Source organism: Canis lupus, chromosome 10, assembly GCF_048164855.1.
Source record: "Canis lupus baileyi chromosome 10, mCanLup2.hap1, whole genome shotgun sequence".
Classification (NCBI taxonomy): domain Eukaryota; kingdom Metazoa; phylum Chordata; class Mammalia; order Carnivora; family Canidae; genus Canis; species Canis lupus.
The window spans coordinates 40,272,951-40,295,901 of NC_132847.1; the positions used below are offsets into that span (position 1 = coordinate 40,272,951).

The 22,951-nt window shown below is 43.9% G+C and overlaps 1 protein-coding gene across 3 annotated transcripts; it reads right to left on the bottom strand.

Annotated features, from left to right (window-relative positions):
• Positions 1-1,302: 1,302 nt before the first annotated feature.
• Positions 1,303-20,173, bottom strand: PLIN2 (perilipin 2). 3 transcript variants are annotated; one of them, XR_012038016.1, is made up of 11 exons: positions 20,044-20,173; positions 18,751-18,853; positions 18,551-18,608; positions 18,241-18,436; positions 15,702-15,784; positions 14,325-14,610; positions 13,773-13,954; positions 12,419-12,553; positions 11,447-11,737; positions 10,733-10,824; positions 1,303-1,713 (listed from the first exon to the last, which is right to left on the bottom strand). XR_012038016.1 is itself a non-coding variant. In XM_072841488.1 (10 exons), exons 3-10 carry the CDS (start codon positions 18,578-18,580, stop codon positions 1,573-1,575), a joined length of 1,344 nt encoding a protein of 447 aa, XP_072697589.1. In that variant the 5' UTR covers positions 18,581-18,608; positions 18,751-18,853; positions 20,044-20,173; the 3' UTR covers positions 1,303-1,572. The 3 variants fall into 3 exon arrangements, 2 of the variants coding, with proteins under 2 accessions (XP_072697589.1, XP_072697590.1); XM_072841488.1 differs by lacking the exon at positions 10,733-10,824; XM_072841489.1 differs by lacking the exons at positions 1,303-1,713; positions 10,733-10,824 and having other exon boundaries at positions 11,039-11,737.
• Between the last annotated feature and the right edge of the window lie 2,778 nt (positions 20,174-22,951).

Here is a 22,951-nt window from a genome sequence, read left to right on the forward strand (position 1 = left end):
AATCTGCTTGAGACTCTTTCTCCCTCTCTAAAATAAGATCTTAAAAAATTTAGATAGATAGATAGATAGATAGATAGATAGATAGATAGATAGATGATTCTTTCCCTTTTACGGTTAATTGGTTTGCTATCATCCCCTGAAGGTAACCAATTAAATTGTTTATATGTATAATGGGGGCACCAGCGTGGCTCAGTAGGTTAAGTGTCTGCCTTTGCCTCAAGTCATGGCCCCTGGGTCCTGGGATTGAGCCCCACATGGGGCTCTCTGCTCAGCAGGGAGGCTGCTTCTCTCTCTCCCTTTGCCTGCCGCTCCCCATGCTTATGTGCTCTACTCTCTGTCAAATAAACTTTTTAAAAAAATCTTTGTATGTGTAATGATATATTTGGATATTCAAGAGGGTTCACATTTGATGGGGTTCAGTCTATTGCAATTATTATTATTATTGAAGTTCAAATTGTCCTATCTGTAGTCATTGGGAAACTCTTCAAATTTGTTCCTTTGCTATCTGGAACAGCAAGAAGTTCAAGGATTATCTTGTATATTTTCTGCCTTAAATCTGGAATCAGGGCAGCCCAGCTGGCTCAGCAGTTTAGTGTCATCTTTGGCCCAGGGCATGATCCTGGAGGCCCAGGATCGAGTCCCACGTCGAGCTCCCTGCATGGTGCCTGCTTCTCCCTCTGCCTATGTTTCTGCCTCTCTCTCTCTCTCTCTCTCTCTCTCTCTGTCTCTCATGAATAAATAAATAAAATCTTAAAAAAAAAATCTGGAATCAGCCATTTCTCCAAGAAGCCCTGACTTCTTTGAGAGAGAAGGGTATTTCAAAATGACTATTCGGACACTAGGGATGCTCACAATTACTGGGTCAACCATTGTTTCTACAATTTATTTAATACTTTTTTTAAAAAAGATTTTATTTATTCATGAGAGACACACAGAGAGAGGCAGAGACATAGGTAGAGGGAGAAGCAGGCTCCCTGCAAGGAGCCTGATGGTGGGACTTGATCCCAAACCCCAGGATCATGCCCTGAGCCAAAGGAAGATCAACTGCTGAGCTACCCAAGCATCCCAACTTCTTTAATACTTATTCAATGCCAGGCATTGCTCTAAGCTTTTCACAAATACTAATTTGCTTTTTCTAAATAACAAACCTACTACTATGCCCATTTTACAGATGAGGAAGTAAAGGTATAATATATATATAAAACCCTGACCTACAGACCTACTGAGACATCCCCATCCTGGGAGGCCAAAAACAAAAAGAAAAACGTCCACACATCAAAAGGAAAAAAAACCCCACTCTGATTCAAGATTATACAGCATAATCTTTATAGGCATTTCAATGATTAAATTTTGAAGAATTATATGAAATAATAAATGCTACAGAACTGAGTTCTCTTACAAAAGTTTAAACCAATCAGTTTCATTACAATTATGACCAAGTAGCCAAAAACAAACAAAAAAAGATAAACCCATAAGAGATTAATCCCCAAAGCCTCAGGAATAAACACATGAGCAAGCATGAAGTTTAATGTGACACAAGTTGTGTATTCAGCCAAAAGGAGTATTTTCTTTTTAATTATTCAACATTTTGCCCTGAGAAAACTCAGGGCCATTATCATGTGAATGATCTGATCCATCCTCCTCTTCCAAAGCTATAATATCTGGAATTTCATCAGTCTCAGATGTCAAGTCTATGGCAGTGAAGTCAAATACCTGAAAAAGAAGAATCTTGGATATTAAAACAAACACTAATGAAGTGCGCTGTCAGGTCCAGGACTCATGGAAACATGAATACATATGAATGAACCTTACTTTCCCCATAGACATGCCTTCTAGCCTTATACCCACAATTCACTTATATTATAAAAGTACTGAGGAAATTTCTCTTTAAAAGGAAACAATTAGGGGCACCTGTGTGGCTCAATTGGCTAAGTGTCTGCTTTCATCTCAGGTCGTGATCCCAGGGTCCTGGGATTGAGTCCCAAATCCGGGGGCTCCTGCTTCTCCTATTCCCACTGCCCCTCCCCCTGCTGTACTCTCTCCCCCACTTGGTCTCTCAAATACATAAATAAAATCTTTTCAAAAAATGAAAAAAAATGGGCAGCCCGGGTGGCTCAGTGGTTTAGTGCCACCTTTGGCCCAGGGTGTGGTCCTGGAGACCTGGGATCGAGTCCCACGTCGGGCTCCCTGCATGGAGCCTGCTTCTCCCTCTGCCTCTCTCTCTCTCTCTCTCTCTGTCTCGCAGAACTTACAGAGTGAAAGTTTTTTTTTTCTGAAAAATACAAAATATAAAGCCTTTCTGGTTATTCATCTATTAATCTACTATTCTCTCTTTTTAAAAGATTTTATTTATTCAGAGAGACACACAGAGAGAGGCATAGACATAGGCAGAGGAAGAAGAGGCTCCCTGAGAAGAGACTGATGTGGGACTTGATCCCAGGACCCCAGGATCACTACCTGAGCCAAAGGCAGAGGTGCTCAACCACTGAGCCACCCAGGCATCCCTAATCTACTATTCTCTTAAAAACAGTAATGCTCCACCTTCCCATAAATCTGATTTACAAATATAAACCCTTTGAGAAATGCCTAAGAACTCAGAAAGGAAAAGGTCTTTTAATAGTTGAAATAACCATCACAAAGTTCTAGTACATCTCTGCACAGGAAAGGCTTTTAGGAATAAGAAGTTCTATTAACTCTTACTTTACATGCAATTTTGATAAGCTAAGTGATGTTTCTTGGCCAATAGCAGATTAGAAGCAGAAAAGTAGTAAGGTATAAAAAAGCTAGCTAATCACCTAACAGGGACAAAAATCCTAACACAATCCACTAACAACAAAAATCCATCAAAACACAGATAGATGGGGAGGAAGAAAAGAGGAGTCTTTGTCTAATAGGTATAGTTTATGCTTGGGATGATAAAGTTCTAGAAACAGAAAGTGGTAATGATGGCACAACATGGTGAATATACCTAAGGCCATTGAATCTGTGCACTTAAGAATGGCTAAAGTGGGTGGCAAGAATGGCTGAAGTATGGATCACTTGGGTTCTTCAGTCAGTTAAGCTTGATTTTAGCTCAGGTCATCTTAGCTCAGGTCATGATCTCGGGGTCCTGGGATCAAGCCTCGAGTTGGGCTCTCTGCTCAGTGAAATGTTTGTTTCAGGACACCCCACCGCCACTACCACTCTCCACTCTCTCTGTCCAAAATAAACAAATCTTTCTTTTTAATGGCTAAAATGGTAAATTTGATGTTGTGTATATTTTACAATTAAGAAATAGTAAAAACAAATCAAGAGGAAAAACAGACAAGAAGAGGGAATCTTGTTTATCATATTTTCCACTAAGAACTCAGGTGCTCAGAGAACTGCCTGGTCTGAGGCATGAACTTCTACTGTTTGTTGTTGAAGCTCTCAGTTTGGGCAGAGCTAACTGCTTTCTAGCTATTTATAAATGCTCACTTTGCAAAGATTAGATCCAACCTGATACCCACAAAAGCCAGCAATGCTTATACAAATTCATTCAGAACATCAACCAGGCAAGCAACTATTGCAATGTTAGCTTTATTCATTAAAGATACATCTTATTTAGCTCTCTCTTCTGAACTCTCTCTACTAGTTGGATGTTTCAACATCCAATATCACTTTGTTTTTAACAACTATAAAATAGGGGATCCCTGGGTGGCTCAGCGGTTTAGCGCCTGCCTTTGGCCCAGGGCACGATCCTGGAGTCCCAGGATCAAGTCCCACATCAGGCTCCCTGCATGGAGCCTGCTTGTGTCTCTGCCTCTTTCTCCCTCTATGTCTATCATGAATAAATAAATAAAATCTTTAAAAAAAAAAAACAACTATAAAATAGAAGAAGCTACAATACAAGAAGATTCAGGCAGAGAAATCTTTTGGGCCCCAAAAAAGGAGGCAAGCAGTAGTTTTCTTCTATTAGAGAGTGCTAGAACAGAAAAAAATACATGCCCTTTGACATCAGTAGACATCAAACTAAACCCCCACCATACTACCTATTTTTTCAACCTGTTTCCTCAACTTTCATGTGAGGAAAAGACCTAACTGATTTGGTTACAGGCGAAGAATGAAGGTTAAAATGAGCCTAACTTGTAAAAGGTGCTCAACAGTAGCTTTTATTTTCTTTAGTTCCCTAAAGGCCAAGACACACACACACACACACACAACCCCCAAAGTCACCTATAGGCTAGGTAACTATTGGTCTAAAGCAGAATTCTTTGCAGAAGGTTGATGATCCCACACTCAAAATTTTAGGAGAAAAATTTAGGAGAAAAATTTTCAATGCAATCATCAAAAACACACAAAAATGCCTCTAGTACCTGAGATGCTTTAGAAGAGCCACATGAATAATTCCCCTTTCATATATCCAGAAAGATCCAGAGTGTCTCCTTCCCATTAAATTCTTGGCTATCTGCAAAACCTACTTGGGGGCTGTGAATAAAATAGAGGGTGGGGAGGGACACCTGGGTGGCTCAGGGGTTGAGCCTCTGCCTTCAGCCCAGGGCATGATCCTGGAGTTTGGGGATGAAGTCCCACATCAGGTCCCTGCATGGAGCCTGCTTCTCCCTCTGCCTATGTCTCTACTTCTCTATCTCTCGGTATCTCTCATGAATAAACAATTAAATTAAAAAAAAAATAGGTGGGGCAACGAAGAGGTAGTCACAGTCCATCGGGTTTCCACGGTGAGTTTAATGTAAAATGTTGTGGTTGTACCTGACCATATACACAAGGTTTTTACAAATGTGGCACAAGATAAATCACTTCACACATCTATAGAATAAATCCCTTTTTCATTGACACGAAAAGTGTAGCCTGGACCATTGATAGAGTGTAAGGAGTCTCTTGCAGAGAATGCCCCTCAGGGATAGAGGCCAATTATGAAATTAATGAGATAACCATAGTCCCTCCCTGAAAAGACAGGAAACCAGATACACATTCTTCTCAAGAAAACCAAGTGACCATGCTAGGATTTCTGTGACCCTATGTACCTTTTGCAGGTTGCTTACCATATGACCTCAGGGGGCATCTTTCATATCACAGACTTCATATTTTGTATATTTTTCATATTTACTATATGATTCTCATATTTACTATAACAACTTTCCAGAAGGTGGTGCTACACATATTGAGGATACATGCCATTTTCTAATTTGCCTAAAGATGGCTGCTGGTAGCCTGGGGCCCTGTACAGGTGAGACCATTACAGAAATAAAAACATGGGGGCATCTGGGTGGCTCAGTTAAGCATCTGACTTGATTTCAGCTCAGGTCATGATCTCAGGGTAATGGGATTGAGCCCTGGGTCAGCTTCCTGCTCAGCCAGGAGTCTGTTAGAAATTCTCTCTCTCCTCCTCCCTCTGCTCCTCCCCACTGTGCTCTCTTTCTCTCTCTTAAAATAAATAAATCTTGAAAAAAAAAATCTCTGGGAATTTAACTTGTGTCTGTCTTCGACTCAGGTCATGATCCTGGAGTCCCAGGATTGAGTTCTGCATTGGGCTCCCTGCTGATCAGGGAGTCTGCTTCTTCCCCTCCTTTTGCTCCTCCCCCCTGCTCATGCTCTCAAGCTCACTCTCTCTCTAATAAAGAAAATCTTTTTTAGGAACCTAAACTTTGAGGGATGCCTGGGTGGCTCAGCAGTTGAGCGTCTGCCTTTGATCAGGGCGTGATCCTGGGATCCGGGATGAAGTCCCGCATCAGGCTTCCTGCAAGGGGCCTGCTTCTCCCTCTGCCTATGTCTCTGCCTCTCTGTGTCTGTCATGAATAAATAGATAAACCTTAAAAAAAAAAAAAAAAAAAAAAACCTGAAAGTTGTATAAAAATAATTTGATAAATAGGGCTATGAAAGGGTCTTACAAGAGGTAATGATTAGATCTAACACCAAACACATAAGGAAAACCCTGTTCAGGGTTGGATTTAGAAGCATGTCACCATCCATAACAGATTGCATATGTAGCTTGTTGAAGTGCTTGTAGGCTAGGGAGCTGGGAGCATCTTGGTTCTGCTTTACTTGAATAGTTTGATACAGTACTATCCCCTGGTACATATCCCCTTCCCTGCTGTGGAAACACCCTCTCACACCCTGATGCTTTATCCATAGCTAACAAGTCTGTGGAAATGACTAGAACTCTCAGAGTAAGAAGCCGGGTGCCAGTGATCCCACCAAAATTAAAGCGATTCTTGGTATCCCTGGCACAACATTCAACTAGTCACTGTTAGCTCCTATGTATTCAATTCATTTGAGCAGGAAACCCAAGAGTAGATCTTAGGACACTTAATGGAACCCACACTAAGAGTCTTATTTGAAGAAAAGAGCCTAGAGGTAACCTTAGTCCTATTTGTGTCTCTGATTAGAATAATTTGTTTCCTTTTTTTTTTAATAATTTTTATTTATGATAGTCAGAGAGAGAGAGAGAGACAGGCAGAGACATAGGCAGAGGGAGAAGCAGGCTCCATGCACCGGTAGCCTGATGTGGGATTCGATCCTGGGTCTCCAGGATCATGCCCTGGGCCAAAGGCAGGCGCCAAACCGCTGCGCCACCCAGGGATCCCTGTTTCTTGTTTCCTTTGGTTCTCTAAGAATACTCAGTGGATCACCTGAAGTAGAATCACTAGGGATGATGCTTTTATTTTTAAGGGATGCTTTTAGGTTGGTTTGTGTTTGTTTTTAAAGGATGCTTTTATAAAGTGCAGATGCCTGGTATTACCACCAATCCTAACAAATAGATTCACTGGATGTGAAACCCAGGAATCTGCATTTTACCAGTCTTCACAGTTGATAATCCCTGGCATAGACAGAGAAGGCAGGAGATATGTTATTCGTGCAGAGAGTTCACTAGAGCTATTTTATACAAGAAGTTGGTCTGGGGACACCTGGGTAGCTCAGTGGTAGAGCATCTGCCTTTTTGGCTCAGGGCGTGATCCGGGGATCTAGGATTGAGTCCCACATTGGGCCCCCTGAGAGGAACCTGCTTCTTTCTGCCTATGTCTCTACCTCTGGTTCTCATGAATAAATAAATCTAAAAAAAAAAAAAAGTCAGTCTGATAGATATCAGCGACCTTAGTTAATAAGTTTTCCTGTGCTCTAGCCTGTGTGGAGTAGACAAAACAAAAGGACAAGTGTTTGATTCACACTATTCAACATCTACTCTTTCTAATGCTAAGTTTCGACTTAACTGGTTGGCTAGAATAAAAGCCAGATAACAGCTGTTGGTGAAGGTGTGGAGAAACCAGAATCCCCATACCTTGCTGGTGGGCATGCAAGATGGTGCAGCCACTTTCAAAAGTTTGGCAGTTCCACAAACAATTAGACACAGTGGCTATATGACCCACTCACAGTTCCACTCCCATGTATATACCCAAGAGAAATGAAAACATTGGTAACTACTTCTCCATCATTATCTACATAAAAGTACCATTTAATCTATTCTTGACTTTTGTAAAGTGTCAGTTAACAATGCTGTCCACTACTTTCCTCACTTAAGTTCTAGAAGGCATTAGAACTTTTCCTTCCCCTCACAGGAATTCTCACCTAAATTAGGTTTCTTTTTTGCTTTGACCAATAAAACTGAAAACCCAAATTGTTGCCCTGCCATTCCTTTTAACAGGGTACTGTTTTTTGTTTTGTTTTTTAAGATTTTATTTATTTGAGAGAGAGCAAGAGAAGGGTGGGGGGTTGGGGGGGGAAGGGCAGGAGAGAGGGGCAAAGGGAGAAAGATTTTCCACTGAGTAGGGAGTCAGGTACCCTGCCATTCCTATACTGCTTTATGCTTAAATGTAATATTTCATAGGTTAATTTTGTAATAAAGGTAGAGAATTTTTAAATTAACAGCCTGGGGCCAGAGTAAAGAACAAACAGTGTTCTAAACTAGGATACATTTGAATATTCATCAACAAGCTTCCCCTAAGACTATAAGCATCTCTTGAGGAAAGTTTCTGGTCTTTCCATTCTCATCAAGGAACACTTCATGTCTTATACCATTAGAAACTTAAATACTGGGATACCTGGGTGGCTTAGCGGTTAAGCATCTGCCTTCCACTCAGGGTATGATTCTGGAGTCCTGGGATTGAGTCCCACCATCAGGCTCCCTGCATGGAGCCTGTGTCTCCTCCCTCTGCCTAGGTCTCTTGTGAATAAATAAAATCTTAAAAAAAAAAAAAAAAAAAAAAAAAAACAGGGATCCCTGGGTGGCTCAGTGGTTTAGCGCCTGCCTTCAGCCCAGGGCGTGATCCTGGAGACCCTGGATCGAGTCCCACATCAGGCTCCCTGCATGGAGCCTGCTTCTCCCTCTGCCTGTGTCTCTGCTTCTATCTCTCATGAATAAATAAATAAAATCTTTAAAAAAAAAAAAAACTCAAATACTGAATTAAATCGTTTTTTAATGTAGCTACATATCCAGAATAATGTAGCTACCTACATATCTCACAATATCATCATCCACGCAGACCTAAGTGCTAGGTCACCTCCTGGAGCTGGCCACAGTCCAAAGTCCATGAAAACCCAGGGAGATCAGACTGGCCAGGGACCCTCCTTTCCATACCCCATTTCCTCTCCGAGGCATTATTTAGACTTCATTTCTTCATTCTTTAGACTCATTTCTTAAAGATTTATGCACAAATATCTACCCTGCTCTGTATTCCTTCCTCCCTCACCAGCCACCTCCATGAACTAAATGGTATTCTAAAAGAGAGAGCTCAGGGGGTCCTGGGTGGCTCAGTTATTTAAGCATCTGCCTTTAGCTCGGTCATAATCCCAGGGTTCTGGGATTGAGCCTTCTATGCAGCTCCTTCCTGGGTGGGGATCCTGCTTCTCCCCTCCCTGCTCCATATTCTCACTCCGTATGCCAAATAAATAAAAATTTTTAAAAAATAAAAACAAAATAAAGAGGATAGTTTAGATCAAATTTGTTTTTCCTTTTTCAACTCATTAGATTTTCCATATCTATAATGCCTCATCAAAGTGGCTATATTTCCCTAATCATGGCCTGATACTACTACATACTTACATCTGGACTGGCAAGTTAAACATACTGTAGGTCACTACCCTACAGATGGTGTCCTCATGCCTCTAGCGCAAAACACAAAAAGACACCCCACCCTCAAATACTTCACTTCCATCTGTGAAAGCATCACTAATTTTACATTGCAGGATAGAAAGCTAAGGCTAAGAGATTAATGGCTAGGACACCATATTCCTTTGATTTTTTTTTTTACCCAGAACTAACCAGAATCTGTATTATTATTACATGCAAAGGAAAAAAACATCTTTGAACAAACATGCCACGCCAGCCTTCATGCAGCCAAATGTTTAAAAACATTCCAAAGTTACTATGCTTAGTCAACTTTTTTTTCCTCACAAGAATTGTCCTCCTTGGGGGAAGTCTGTTTAAACCAAAACTGCCAGTTTATGCAACAATAAAGCTGTAAGATGCAAGAACACAACTTTGAGACATGTTGACAACGGAAGGGAATGCACGTAGTCACAAACTTGAGACACAAGAACAGACAAAACCACAAGTACGCACAGCACATGGCAAAAAACGAGGGCTAGTGGTGTTCTTCTGGAAGCTAAGAGTAGTCTTTATATTGTCTTGCTCATGAAGAATCGCTTTGAGAATGGTCTCATTTTCATAAGCAATTCAGTTGGCACTATAACTTATATGATGGGAAACAGAAGTTTGTTCAGGATAAGGTGGGTATATAATTTTCCAACCAATAAGAATAAACCACAAGATAGGAGGCTTGGGTCAAAGGAGCAAAGTCATGTCCAAACTGAATTAAGTTTAAAAAAAAAGTTTTAAGGGAAAGTGAAAAAGAGGCAGTTGCTCTAGAATGTGTTACTGGGAGGAGGCAGGCATGTGCTTCTGGGATGGAACCTGGCAGTTCCACCTTCCCAGAAACCAGGTGCTCCTTGGCTTCAAGTATCTCAGTGAGTCCCTCCCTTTCAATTGAACTCACCTGTTACTGATTCCTGGCATTACAAGGGGGAAAATTTAGTTCTGTAACTTTGTAAACTTTGAGGTCTCACATCAAAGATGTATGTAGGTAAGCACTGCTTCCTTGTTCAGGGTAGAAAAGGGGAGACAAATAATCTTAGACTCCAGTTCTGCCAAAGGACAGCCTTACTAACCTTTTAGCAGGAAGACAGAAGCATGTAGCTCTATTTCACAAGTCCTAAGTTATTTTTGAAATAGTGTGGCATCCTGCAGCTTTGTTATAAGGCAGCTCATGAGATTTCCTCCCCCAGTTGACCAACATCGAGGGGCTGAATATCCTAGGGAGGATGTAAGCAGCCTTTCCCGCAGAGGGTCTAAAGTCTAAGTACTTTCACAGGCTCTTCTAAAAGGTATCTCAGCAACTAGTGTTAGTGACTTTTTGTCAAAGTGACAATACAGCAAGTCCAGTCCAGTTGAAAATGGATACCAACCAGTCTCAGTTCAGGGCTCACACTTTCAACAGCCCTTTAACAAGAAATGCCTGCTGCCTTTACGTGAAACTGATGCCAAGAGTCACTCACTGGCTTCCTTTTTCAGTTTTGTTTCCTTTTCAGCAAGGCAGTCAGCCATGAGCAGCCTTCCACTGGCTTAAAAATCCCCTCTCAGAGGTTGAGTAAATAGGGAGACACAAAGGTAGTTAACTGTCACCTTGTAAAAATTCCTGTATGCACATTAGCTTTATTTTGTTTAAAACCTGTTATCAAACACTCCATTCTTAGCACTCACCTTCCAATGTTATTACCCTGCCAAATTCCCCAGAGGGTCGACTGGAATTCATGTATGTGTATTCATACCCCTGTCATGCAGGCCAAGCAGCTCTATGAAAGCAACACACAAAAGCACATGGAACACACAAGCATAGACTTGATCTATTCTGCAGTGAATTTTATTGAATTCATAGGGCACATTCCTTCATAAAAAAAACAAACAAAACAAAACCCCTAAAGTCATACAGGCATGCTTTGTGAGACAAACCAGTGAGATGAAGCCTGCTCAGACCAGACAGGAACAGATACCAGTTTACACCACAGCTCACATGAGGGTGTTTTTATTCAATACAAACAAACAGCAACAATGTTAACAGGATGAGGCCATAAATTCATTGAAACTTTCTGGGAGTCCTGGCTAGGCTGACCAACCTATCACTCTTTTCTTACCAGCCAGGTAAACAAGAATTCATCTGCTAATGCCAAAAATTGTAAAGCTCTTAATCCAGTTAGAAATGACTACAACTGAGGATCTTTAGCTGCTTCCCCAATTCAGAGTTGCCTAGCAGGTTAATTTCAACATAACAAAAGTATCATGTGGCCTGCTGCACCAAGAACAGCTTTAATGTGTTCTGTCCTCAGGCTGCTGGACCTCCTGACTGGTTGTGTCCTTCTGTGCACCTTGGTCTTGAGCATTCTGAGACTCGGTCAGCTGAGGATAAAAGGGACCTACCAGCCAGTTGAGAGGTGTGTTGTTAACAAGATAATCCATCACATCATCTAAAGACTCCTTCATTTTCTGCAGCTGCCCCTTGCTGGAAGTGAGGAGGCTGTCAGACACTTCCTTAAAGGAGGCAGCATTGCGGAACACTGAGTACATGTCACCAGCCATCACCCCCAAGTGACTGGCCTGATCTTGGATGTTCTGTGGTAACCCTTGGATATTGGACAGCAGGGTGTGGCACGTGGTCTGGAGCTGCTGAGTCAGGTTGCCGGCAATAGCCAGAGTACGTGACTCAATGAGCTAAAAACAAAACAAGTTGAAAAATTAGCAATAGATCCCATAGTGCTATTTATGAATCAGTTCAATTACAGTAAACTGGTTATACGCCTAGCACATACATGGATTCTTTGACTTTTAAAAATCCTGAGAATCCTGAATAGAGCAGTATTATTCACTTTTCAGGGATACTCGTACTAACTTCTGGAACCCAAAGAACCACCTCATAGGACCACAGCATGCTAGTGTTCTGTCTGGAACATTAGTGCCCTTTCACCTAGTTTATTCACCCAGGAGATTGCAGCTTAGCATCAAGCTCTTCCCGGAAGCCATCTGACTCAACCATCCTCACACTCAAAGGCTGAGTTAGGTTCCTTTCTTATGTATTCTCATGGCACCTCTGTTTATGCTGTCCAAAAGCACTGTAGCAGTAAAAATGCTTATATTCCCCGTTAGTCCTGTCTACACCCAGTAAGAGTGTAAGGCCATGTTTCTCATTTAGTAGTACTGTTATGGCCAACACATGTGTCTATAGGTTAAGTTACTACGTGTTTTCCTTTTCTGTCACTTGACCTATGTACACAGCATTTTTCAAACTTTTGATAAAGAAGAGTATTCTAAGGAACAATGGGAAAATGGAAAGTGAAAATTTGGTAAGAACATCTTCAGAAACTGTAGTGGAAGACTCTGTCCCTAGTGTCTTACCTCAGCACAGTGGGATTCATCTGTATCATCATAGCCAATGCTTCTTTTCCACTCCACCCAGGAGAGGTAGAACTTATCCTGAGCACCTTGAATTTTCTGGTTGGCACTATGCACATTCTTTCTGGCAAATTCAATCTGGAGCACATTGAAATAACACAAAGGAACAAACTTGTCAGGTATTCATGTTAGCCGGTTCTCAGATATAGAATATCAGACAATATAAAAAACAAGAACTCCCATGAGAGTTTAAGGAGAGACCCCTGCTATCTTGTTAATTATTGGTTTTTGTAAATCAAACAAGTAACTGTAGCTCTTCGCTGCCTCTATTTAACTATTAAACCACTGCCTCCAAATTTACCTCCAGTTTAGCATAGGTAACTCAAACTTAATATGTACATACATAAAAGATGAAATTACAAAAGGAAAAATAATTAAAACATCCTCTTCCCTGTTGCCAGCTATCTTTTTCCCCTTTCAAGAAACCAGAATCTAATGGCAATACAATACATACTGTTCCGTAATTTGGCAACTTTCAATGGCTACACAATAGTCTTTTATGATGTAGCAATTTAGTTTCCTACTAGCTGATATAGGAAACATTTCCAAAAGTGAAACCACTTAAGGCATAGAGGTGTTTGTGGCTTGCTCAGAATAGTCCCTGTATCCCCCAGAAGTGCATAAGTGCAAGCATACCTTCTTCCCTACCTCATTACTCAGGGCGTCAAGCTTTGCCAATGTGATAGGCCAAGAGAAGCATCTGTAATTGGGTCCCTCACAATAAGATTAACATTGCTTCATAGAATTCAGCTACTTATAACTTGCTTTTCTGCGAGTTGTTTGTACTCTGCCCATTTTCTATCGGGTTTTTCATTAAGATTAAAATTATTGGATTTTGGGCAGCCCAGGTGGCTCAGCGGTTTAGCGCCGCCTTCAGCCCAGGGCCTGATTCTGGAGACCCCGGATCGAGTACCAAGCAGGCTCCCTGTCTGGAACCTGCTTCTCCCTCTGCCTGTGTCTCTGCCTCTCTCTTTCTCGCTTTCATGAATAAAAAGATCTTAAAAAAAAAAAAAAAAATTTCTTGGATTTCATGACATTTACTCTCATCCCTTGACATAAATGAACTCACTTTACCTACCTTGATTTTTTAAAGATTTTTATTTATTTGTTCACAACAGACACACAGAGAGAGGCAGAGACACAGGCAGAGGGGAGAAGCAGGCTCCCTGTAGGGAGCCGGATGCGGGACGCAATCCCCAGATCCCAGGGTCACACCGTGGGATCGAAGGCAGACATTCAACCACTGAGCCACCCAGGCGTCCCACTTTCAGCTACCTTTAAATGAAGTTTTACTCACCAGATTAACAGTGGAATGGAGCTGAGAAATGGTCTCTTGGCCTTTTTGCTTGGCTTCTTTAACCCTGCTGAGAGCCTGTTGGTAGGCACGTGAGCGGAGCTTGGTAGACAGGGAGCCCAGTCTAATGTAATAACTTGGTTTCTGAACTGTATCAAACCCTTCAACTTTTTTTGCTTCTTTTTCTGAAATTAGGGGGGAAAAAAAGGAGGGGGGTACAAAAAACATAAGAGATCACAGCTAAAATTGATGAAGCCTGGCCTCTAACCTGGATCTCACTTAGTCCATTCTACCCACCTACCAAGCAATTATTCTCTCATTTTCCCAACACAGCTCCTGTCTGCTGCTGGGCTTGACCACCCAAAATATACATATTACTGCATCTGACATTGGTGTGATAAAGGTTGTACCACTTGATTGTGGTGATGGTTGGGCAACTCTTAACTCAGAATCAAACAGGTGACTTTTATGGTATATGATGTAAATTCAGTGAAGCAGTTTTAAAAGACTGCTTTTAAGATATAAACCATTAGTTCAAGACAAAACTCCAATTACCTAGTTCTTTCTCAGTGAGAGGGAGGTACTGGTCCACCAGCAACTCTGATTTGGTGAGTGCATTTTCTACTCCGCTGCTCACCAGCTGCATCATCCGACTTTCCAAGACTGTGTTAATGCTGCCATTGACCACAGACTTAGTCTTCTCCACGCTGCCAGTCATCGCTCCTTTGGTCTTGTCCATCACCCCACTGATAGTGCTTGCCATGGAGTCCTTGGCCCCGGTCACAGTAGTAGTCACAGCATCTTTTGCCCCAGTCATAGCACCTCTGGCATTGGCAACAACCTACAAATAGAAAAAGAGATTGCTTGGCTGAGCAGAAGCAGAGGCATAAATATTCAGTAAGGCAGCCCACTGAAGTGCTAATGAAGGAATCTGGCCTTTTCATTCTCTTTAGGTCTTAGGCAACTTGCTAAGTGTTATTAGAGGACCCAGCAATCCTCTAGGTTTTAATAATCCTCTAAGAGTCAATAAGCCTCAATCTCCTTATCAGGTTATACCTGCCTTATCTGCCATCAGTTAAAGGTTGTTGGAAGAGCAAAGGAGGTAAAATGATACAAAATCTGTTAAGGAATTTAAAAAAAACAAAACTAGATGAATGTGTAATAAGGCACAAAGAGTACTGTAGAGAAGAATGGTATTTTCCACATTGACGTGCTTAGTGAGAGCAGCTCACACATGCCTGTGAGTGGAGACAAATATACCATGCCCACCTGGCCCTATGCACACAGCCCCAGAAGGCCAACACAGGGGCAGAGATGTCATTCTCCATTCTACTGGATGTGCTCACAGACACTGAATGAGAAAAAGGTCTTTTTTTTTTTTTTTTTTTTTTTTTTTTAGAAAAAATGCTTTGACTCGCTCTTCATCTTTTCTTTTTTTTTTTTTTAAATTTTTATTTATTTGTGATAGAGAGAGAGAGAGAGAGAGAGAGAATGAGGCAGAGACACAGGCAGAGGGAGAAGCAGACTCCATGCACCGGGAGCCCGACGTGGGATTCGATCCCGGGTCTCCAGGATCGCGCCCTGGGCCAAAGGCAGGCGCCAAACCGCTGCGCCACCCAGGGATCCCGAGAAAAAGGTCTAAACACCATGTCTGCACTTATCTAATACTATGTGGGAATCAGTTATTTGTGAGAGCGTTATCACCTAGAGGCAAAAATCACAAATCAACAAAGATCAAACTAAAAGCACTGTAGTCCAAAGGTGGCTAGTTCATCTCTGCTTTAGACGTAACCTGACAATAATTCAGGAAAAGAGTGGCCTTTCAAAAATACATCCATGAGGAGAGAATATTTCCTGTTTAAGATATGCACAGCCGGTGTTAAACAGAAGACGTAGGAGGTAGCAAGCCTTAGCACTCCTGCCCGAGCTCACCTGGTTTGTTGGCTGATTCAGAATAGGCAGTTTCTCCTCAATCCTGTCTAGCCCCTTACAAGCATAGGTATTGGCAACCGCAACTAGAAGAATGACAAACGGAGAAAATGTTAAGTGTACATAAGAATGAATATATAGTATTATACCTTGAACTTTAGGCTTTATTACAAAACATAGCAAGAATGCTGATCTTCATTTATTATACAATGCACCGCCTAGTGTTTCTAGCTCAGCAGCAGGTTGCTGACAATGGTCTTCTACTGACAGGGAAATAAGGGGGTGGAAGGGAAAGCAGGCAGAGGCAGTGACCTGCCAGGTAGGAAGCTGGCTAAGAAGCTTCTTCCTCATCAACTGACACCTAGGGTTAATGCCAAGAGAAGCCAAGCTTCACCTGAACTCTCATTCCAGGAGTGAAGTAACTTGAAAACTCTCAGAATTATTTCCACTCCACTTAATCCCCACCTACACTTAATCCAGTAAATGACAGCGTATTTTGGCTTATCACCAGGAAACTATGCTAACAGCACCCCAGATCTGCCCAACAAAGCCCAGATGTTAGTCTAAGCTTTCCTTCCAATGGTGACCTACCCAAGCACTAATAACAAATTTATCTGGGAAAGAGCAGAGCTGGAAAACCAGTTTTTAAAGGTTCCTTATAGTCCCAAAAGTCCATGATCTAACCATTTAGAGGAATGATTTAAACCTTTATTCAAAGGTGGTTAATAACACAAAGAAATAGGACCCTTCAAAAGCTGCTGGTGGGAATGCAAAATGGTGCAGCTGCTTTGCAGTCTGGCAGTTCCTCCAAAGCTTAGTTATTAGAGCTCCCAGCAATCCTCTAGGTTTTTACCCAGGACAACTGAGAACCTATGTCCACACAAAAACTTGTACACAGGGGATCCCTGGGTGGCTCAGTGGTTTAGCACCTGCCTTCAGCCCAGGGAGTGGTCCTGGGGTCCCGGGATTGAGTCCCGCATCAGGCTCCCTGCATGAAGCCTGCTTCTCCCTCTGCCTGTGTCTCTGCCTCTCCTCTCTCATGAATAAATAAAATCTTAAAAAAAAAAAAAAAAAAAAAACAACTTGTACACAGATGTTCACAGTAGCATTCGTTATCCATCATCCTCCAAAATGGAAGCAACTCAAATGTCCATCATTTGATGAATGAATAAAGTATTATCTATCCACACAACAGAGTAGGATTCCACAATAAAAAGGAATGAGGTACTGATGTGACACTACAATATGAATAAACCTTGAACACATTACACTAAGTGAAAGAAGCCAGTCATGAAGAGACATTCTTTATGGTTCCATTTATATTAAATGTCCAAGAGAGAAATCTATAAAAACAGAAAAGAGATTAGTAGTTGCCTAAGAGGGTTGGAAGGAATGGGGAAGAGATTGCCAATGGATATAAGGTTTCTTCCTTTTGGGGGGGGGGGCGGGGGGGATGGTTTTTTTTTTTTTTTTTTTTTTTTTTAATTCATTCAGAGAGAGAGAGTGCCAGAGACAAAGGCAGAAGGAGAAGCAGGCTCCATGCAGGGAGCCCAACGTGGGACTCGATCCCGGGTCTCCAGGATCACACCCCATTCTACAGGCGGCGCCAAAGCGCTGCACTACCGGGGCTGCCCGGTTCTTTTTTACACCTTACCTTCTTCATTTTTTCTTTTTCTTTTTTTTTTTTTTTTAAGATTCATTTTATTTGGGATCCCTGGGTGGCTCAGTGGTTTAGTGCCTGCCTTCGGCCCAGGACGTGATCCTGCATCAGGTTTCCTGCGTGGAGCCTGCTTCTCCACCTCTCTCTCTCATGATTCATTTGATTTATTCATTGGGGGGGGGGGGGGGGGCAGAGACATAGGCAGAGGGAGAAGCAGGCTCCCCACAGGGAACCTGATGTGGGACTCCATCCCAGATCCTGGGATCACGCCCTAAGCCACTCAGGTGTCCCTACACCTTACCTTTTTAAATGCATAATTCAGTGGCATGAAGTTCATTCACAAAGATGTGCAATTATCATATTATTTCCAGTAATTCCAAAACAGGAATTGGTATGAGGTTCCTTTCTCAGGTGATGACAAGGTTTTATTTATTTATTTATTTTTGATGACAAGGTTTTAAAATCAATTGTAGAGATACTTACACAACTCTGTGAAGAAACTTAAAACCACTTAAGTGAGTGGACTACATGGTGTTAATTACATCTCAGCACTGTTACTTTTGAAAATAGTTCATGAAGTCCTTATTTCAGTTCACCACTCACTCCCCTTGTGATCTCAGCTGTCACCACAGGGGCATCTCTGGGGGAACATTTAAACTCTACAGAACATCTACTGTTAGGAGGCAGGCCTTCTAGGACAATGAGGGCCATGTGGCAGTTTCTAAGTCAAGGCAGCATGTGCCTCAGGAATGATTAAGGATTCCCTGACATTGCCTCTATGTACCAGGGGCATAAGGCTGGCATCCACATATTCCAGACAGTTCCTGGCTCACCCCTACCCAATCCCTTGGGCTGCATCTCAAGGAAGAAACCAGAACTCACTTTGTGGCTCTAGCTTCTGGATGATGGGCAGAGCGCTCATCACAGCCACGGAAGTGAGGGTCTTCACACCCTTCTCTGCCATCTCGCACACAGACTTCAAGTACGGATACTGATCCTTTGTACTGATATAAGCCGCAGAAACAAGGTCGTATGTGGAGCTCACCAAGGGCAGGTTGGCAACCCGAGTCACCACACTCTGCAATCAAGCAGAAGAAAATGTTAACTCCTTCAAAACACACGGTGGAAGGAAAGGAATCAAGACCATGAAATAATAAAATAAAATAAATAAAATAAAAAATAAAATTCATACCGGTTGTGGATCAACTGCAACAGATGCCATTTTTCTTCTTGGAGAAAGAGAAAGAGATCTGTGGAAGAGAAACTTATTTCAGGATGCCAGAAGGCTCTCAGATTCATTCCCCATCCAAGTAAATGTGAATTTCAAGAAAAGAAAAATTCAAGATGAGGTAAAGCATAGTTTTCTGCACTTCTCTGCACCCTCCCCCATACCTTCTCAGTCTCAGCTTTTCAGCTGAATTTTCAGTTTTCAGGCAAACTCGTTCTGAGGCGGCCTTTCAGAAATAATGGGTAAAGTTCCAACAGAAAAGAGGGTCTGTGGGGGGAAAAGCAAAGAGACTGTGTTATCCAGATATTTGTCTTATTTGTCCACCGGATAATAGAAGTGCTTTTAGTAGAGAAACATCCGTTCACAAAAAACATCGAAACCAAGTTAAAATCCCTGTTAAAAACTAAAAGAGCCGGGGTGCCGGAGCAGGAGAGAGTTGGGAGTTTAAGCCCTATGTTGGGTGTACAAATTACGTAAAAGTTAAATCTTTAAAAAACGAGACACTTCCGGGACGCCCGGTGGCTCGGCGGTGGAGCATCTGCCTTCCGCTCGGGGCGTGACCCGGGTAGGGGCTCGGCTCCCACCCTCGGGCCCCCTATGAGGCGCCTGCTCTCCCTCTTAAGTCCCTGCCCCTCTCTCTGGGTCTCTCACGAATATATAATCTTTTTTTAAAAAGAGATTTCAAGTCGAATACATTTTTAACAATCAGGACTCTCAAGGGGAAGCACTTTGGGGGGATTTATTCCTCGGGAGGAATCGAGTACTCCAGGAGGCTTTTTCTTCTTAAAATATTTTACTTATTTATTCATGAGAGACGAGAGAGACGGGGGGGGGGGGCAGGCGGAGACACAGGCAGAGGGAGAAGCAGGCTCCACGCAGGGAGCCCGACGCGGGACTCGATCCCGGGTCCCCAGGATCAGGCCCCGGGCTGAAGGCGGCGCTAAACCGCTGCGCCCCCGGGGATCCCTCCAGGAGGCTTTGAAACGTAAACGCAGCGGCCCCCACGACCTAGCGCGCACAGCCGGCGGCCTGGCTGCTGCGCCGCGGGGCCCAGAAGGGCGGACCCGCACCGTCCGCTCGCGGCCCGCCCCCGCCGCCCGGGGAGTCCGCCCCCTCCCCCCGCCGCCCGGGGTCCCCGCGCCACAGGCCGGGAGGAAGGGCCCCCGCAGGCGCAGGTCGGGCGCGGGTCGGGCGCAGCCCCCACTGCCTCGCTGTGGCTGGGAACCGCGCAACAGGATTCCGCCCGGAGCCGACCTGCTGGCGCATTCCCCTTTCAGGAACGTACTTTCGGGACAAATGGATACTGTTACCCCGCAGCAAGCCCTGAAGCTGCCGGCGGAAGAGACCCCGACCCCGACCCCACACCCACAGCGAAGGTGGCAAGCGCAGGCCCAGGAGCCCGAGCCCGCCCCCGCCCGCCCCCGGCCCCGCCCAGCACGGAGGCGGCGCGCACCCACCTGCCGTCCGCGGCGCCGAAGCCAAGGTCCCGGGAGTCCCGCGCGGCGCTCCAGGAGCTGGACCCGCGACCCGGCTATATAGCCCTCCCGCCCCGCCCCGCCCCGCCCCCCGCGCCCCGCACCACGTGACCGCCCCCGGGACGCGGAGCAGCCCCAGGCCCCGCCCCGCCCCGCCCCCGCCCCGGGGCCGCGCTCCCGCGGAGGTGGGCGGGCTGCACCGTAGGGGCGGGGGGAGGGGGGTGCCGCGAGCCGGGGTTTGCAAAAGGCGGCGGCAGAGTTGCGCGCACGACCGAGCCACTGTGACCTGTTGATTCCCGTCAGTCCTCAGAGGAGAACTGCCTGTAAAAAAGGGAAAACCAGGGCTTTTCGACCTATTTTTTTTTTTTTAGCAAGGAAATCATTTCTAAAGTTTTGTGAAATTCTAGCCCGGTGATGGACCCGTAGAGATGATTTTATTGCTCCCTTGTCTTAAAAGTCATCCAGATGTAGTTCGCATTTCGAGCAAGCTGAGTCGCGTGGCCCCAAGAAGTGCCTTGGAATGCGGTCCGTTGGCCCCCTTCTTTTTTCCTCAGGGACACTTAAACCCAAACCATTCCAGGATGGTAGCTGTCTAGGCTTATTATGCAAGATGACCTTTTTTTTTTTTTTTTAATTGTAGGTTATGCTTTTTAGAAGCGAGGGCGTTAGGAAGTTAAATCGCCAACATGTGAGCCCGTTTTCTCGCTTAAAATACAAGGACTTGGGCAGCCCGGGTGGCTCAGCGGTTTAGCGCCGCCTTCAGCCCGGGGCGTGATCCTGGAGACCCGGGATCGAGTCCCGCGTCGGGCTCCCTGCTTGGAGCCTGCTTCTCTGCTGTCTCTCTTTCTCTCTCTCTCTGTCTCGTGAATAAATATAAATAAAATAAAATGCAAGGACTTGCACCAGATTATCTGAGCCAACGACGAGTTGTGCAACGGCGGCGGCTCCGTGGGCTTGACCCCGACCCGACCCACGGCAGGGGATCTCCACGTGCTGCTGCCGCCGGCCTTCGCCCCCTCTCGCTCTCACAGGGAAGGTAAACAAGGGACAGGTGGCAGGGTTGCTGGCAGCCGCTGGCCCTCGGCCTCCCGCGCGCGGATCTCGGGGAGGCCCCGAGGACGCTGGAGCCTGGAGGCTGGCTTTGTCTAGCAGCGGCGTTAGAACGGTGGAAAGCCCGCAAAGACATTGACCTCAATTACTTCACTAACGTCGCGTGCACGTAGATACTGTTTATCATATCTAAAGCTCCAAATTGATCCATTAAAAACGTATCCCTTATACAAGACCGAATTCATACAACTAGAGGCCCTAAGCAAGAAAGTACAGTACTTCTTCCTCTCGTACCATCTGATTCAAAATAAAACACATGCCAAACCATAAGATAAGTGTTAGAAAGTCCAAAAAGGTCATGAGTTTGTTTTTCGGTTTCCCCCCAATGTGTTGACATTTTCAGTACTTCAAGCGATCAAATTCTTTTTTTTTTTTTTTTCTTTTTCTTTTTTTGTGTTCCAGCTTTGTTAGGGCTCTAAGCAGAGGTTTGGTGTGCCAGTTGTTAATCTAACCCCTGCTCTGATGTAAGATGTCAGGAATGTATTGAATTTTGAATAAGGAGGAGTTGGGTCTTTTTTTACTTCCCTCCAATCTGACCTCTCATTTTGCAACAGAACACTCTTGCCCTTTCACCTACAAAGGGCTCCAATTTTTTCTTTTGAGTTATTGGTCTTCCTTAAGGAGGAGCAAGCTTCCTTTTATTTCTCTCAGCCTGTAAGGGAGAGGGCTCCTGGGGCTAATCTTGAGGCTAAGCCCAAAAGAGGATGGAGCAGCCGGCATTTACAACCCTCTTTTGTCTTCCTGAGTCAGTGAACCGGGAACCAGCTGCAGGAGGTTTTCCAGGTGATTCTGATGGTCTCTGAAATTTGAGAGTCGTTTTTACAGAAGCGTTTTTTTTCATACTGTGGTAGAGAATTCATGCCTCAATCAGAATTGCCTAGGGTGCTCCTTAAACATTTTGCCTCCTACCCCAGACCTACTGAGCCAGGATCTGTAGGGAGTGAGGCCCGGGAGTGAGCATTCGAACTTTTACTCTGCGCATAGCACTTTCACGTCTTCTTCATGTTTGAGCCTGCAACAGCCTGGAAACCCATCTTATTAATGAAGGAACAGCTTCAGACAAATTTCAGGATTGGCCCACAGCCTTACGGCCGACTAAGCAGCAAGCTACATAACACTACATCCTAGAGGCATGACCTGGGCTGGTTACCTAATTTCTCTTTGCCTTAGTTCCCTCACCTAGCAAGTGGAAATAATAATAGTCCTTCATGCTTTAAATAAAGGACATATGGATGTTCACTTTGTTCATTTCTCAACTTTTCTGGGGCTTAAAATGTTTCAAGATACAAGGTAAATAATGTAGTGATAAAAGAAAATGAATGGACCTGTAATTATATGCAATATAATGTAAATGAAAGAAACTGCAGACAAGTAATACTGTACAAAACAAACTAAGCTCTGCTACTAGAAGTAAAGATGGCAATTGCTTTTAGAGCTAAGGAGGACTAGTGACTGGATATGGCAATGAAAGGCCCTTTGGATGGCTGCTAATTTTTCTTTTTCTCTTTTCTTTCTTTCTCTCTCTCTCTCTCTCTCTCTCTCTCTTTCTTTCTGAGAGTGCACACAAGCCTGGGGGGCAGAGGGAGAGGGAAAGAGAATCCTAAGTGGGCTCCACACAGTGTGGAGCCTGACCCAGGGCTCAATCTTATGACCCTGAGACCATGACCTGAGCTGAAATCAAGAGTCACTTAACCAACTGAACCACCCAGGTGCCCCACTGCTAATCTTTTCTTGTGCTGAGATCTAGTGACATGTTTGTGCTCTTATTTGTGAAAATTTA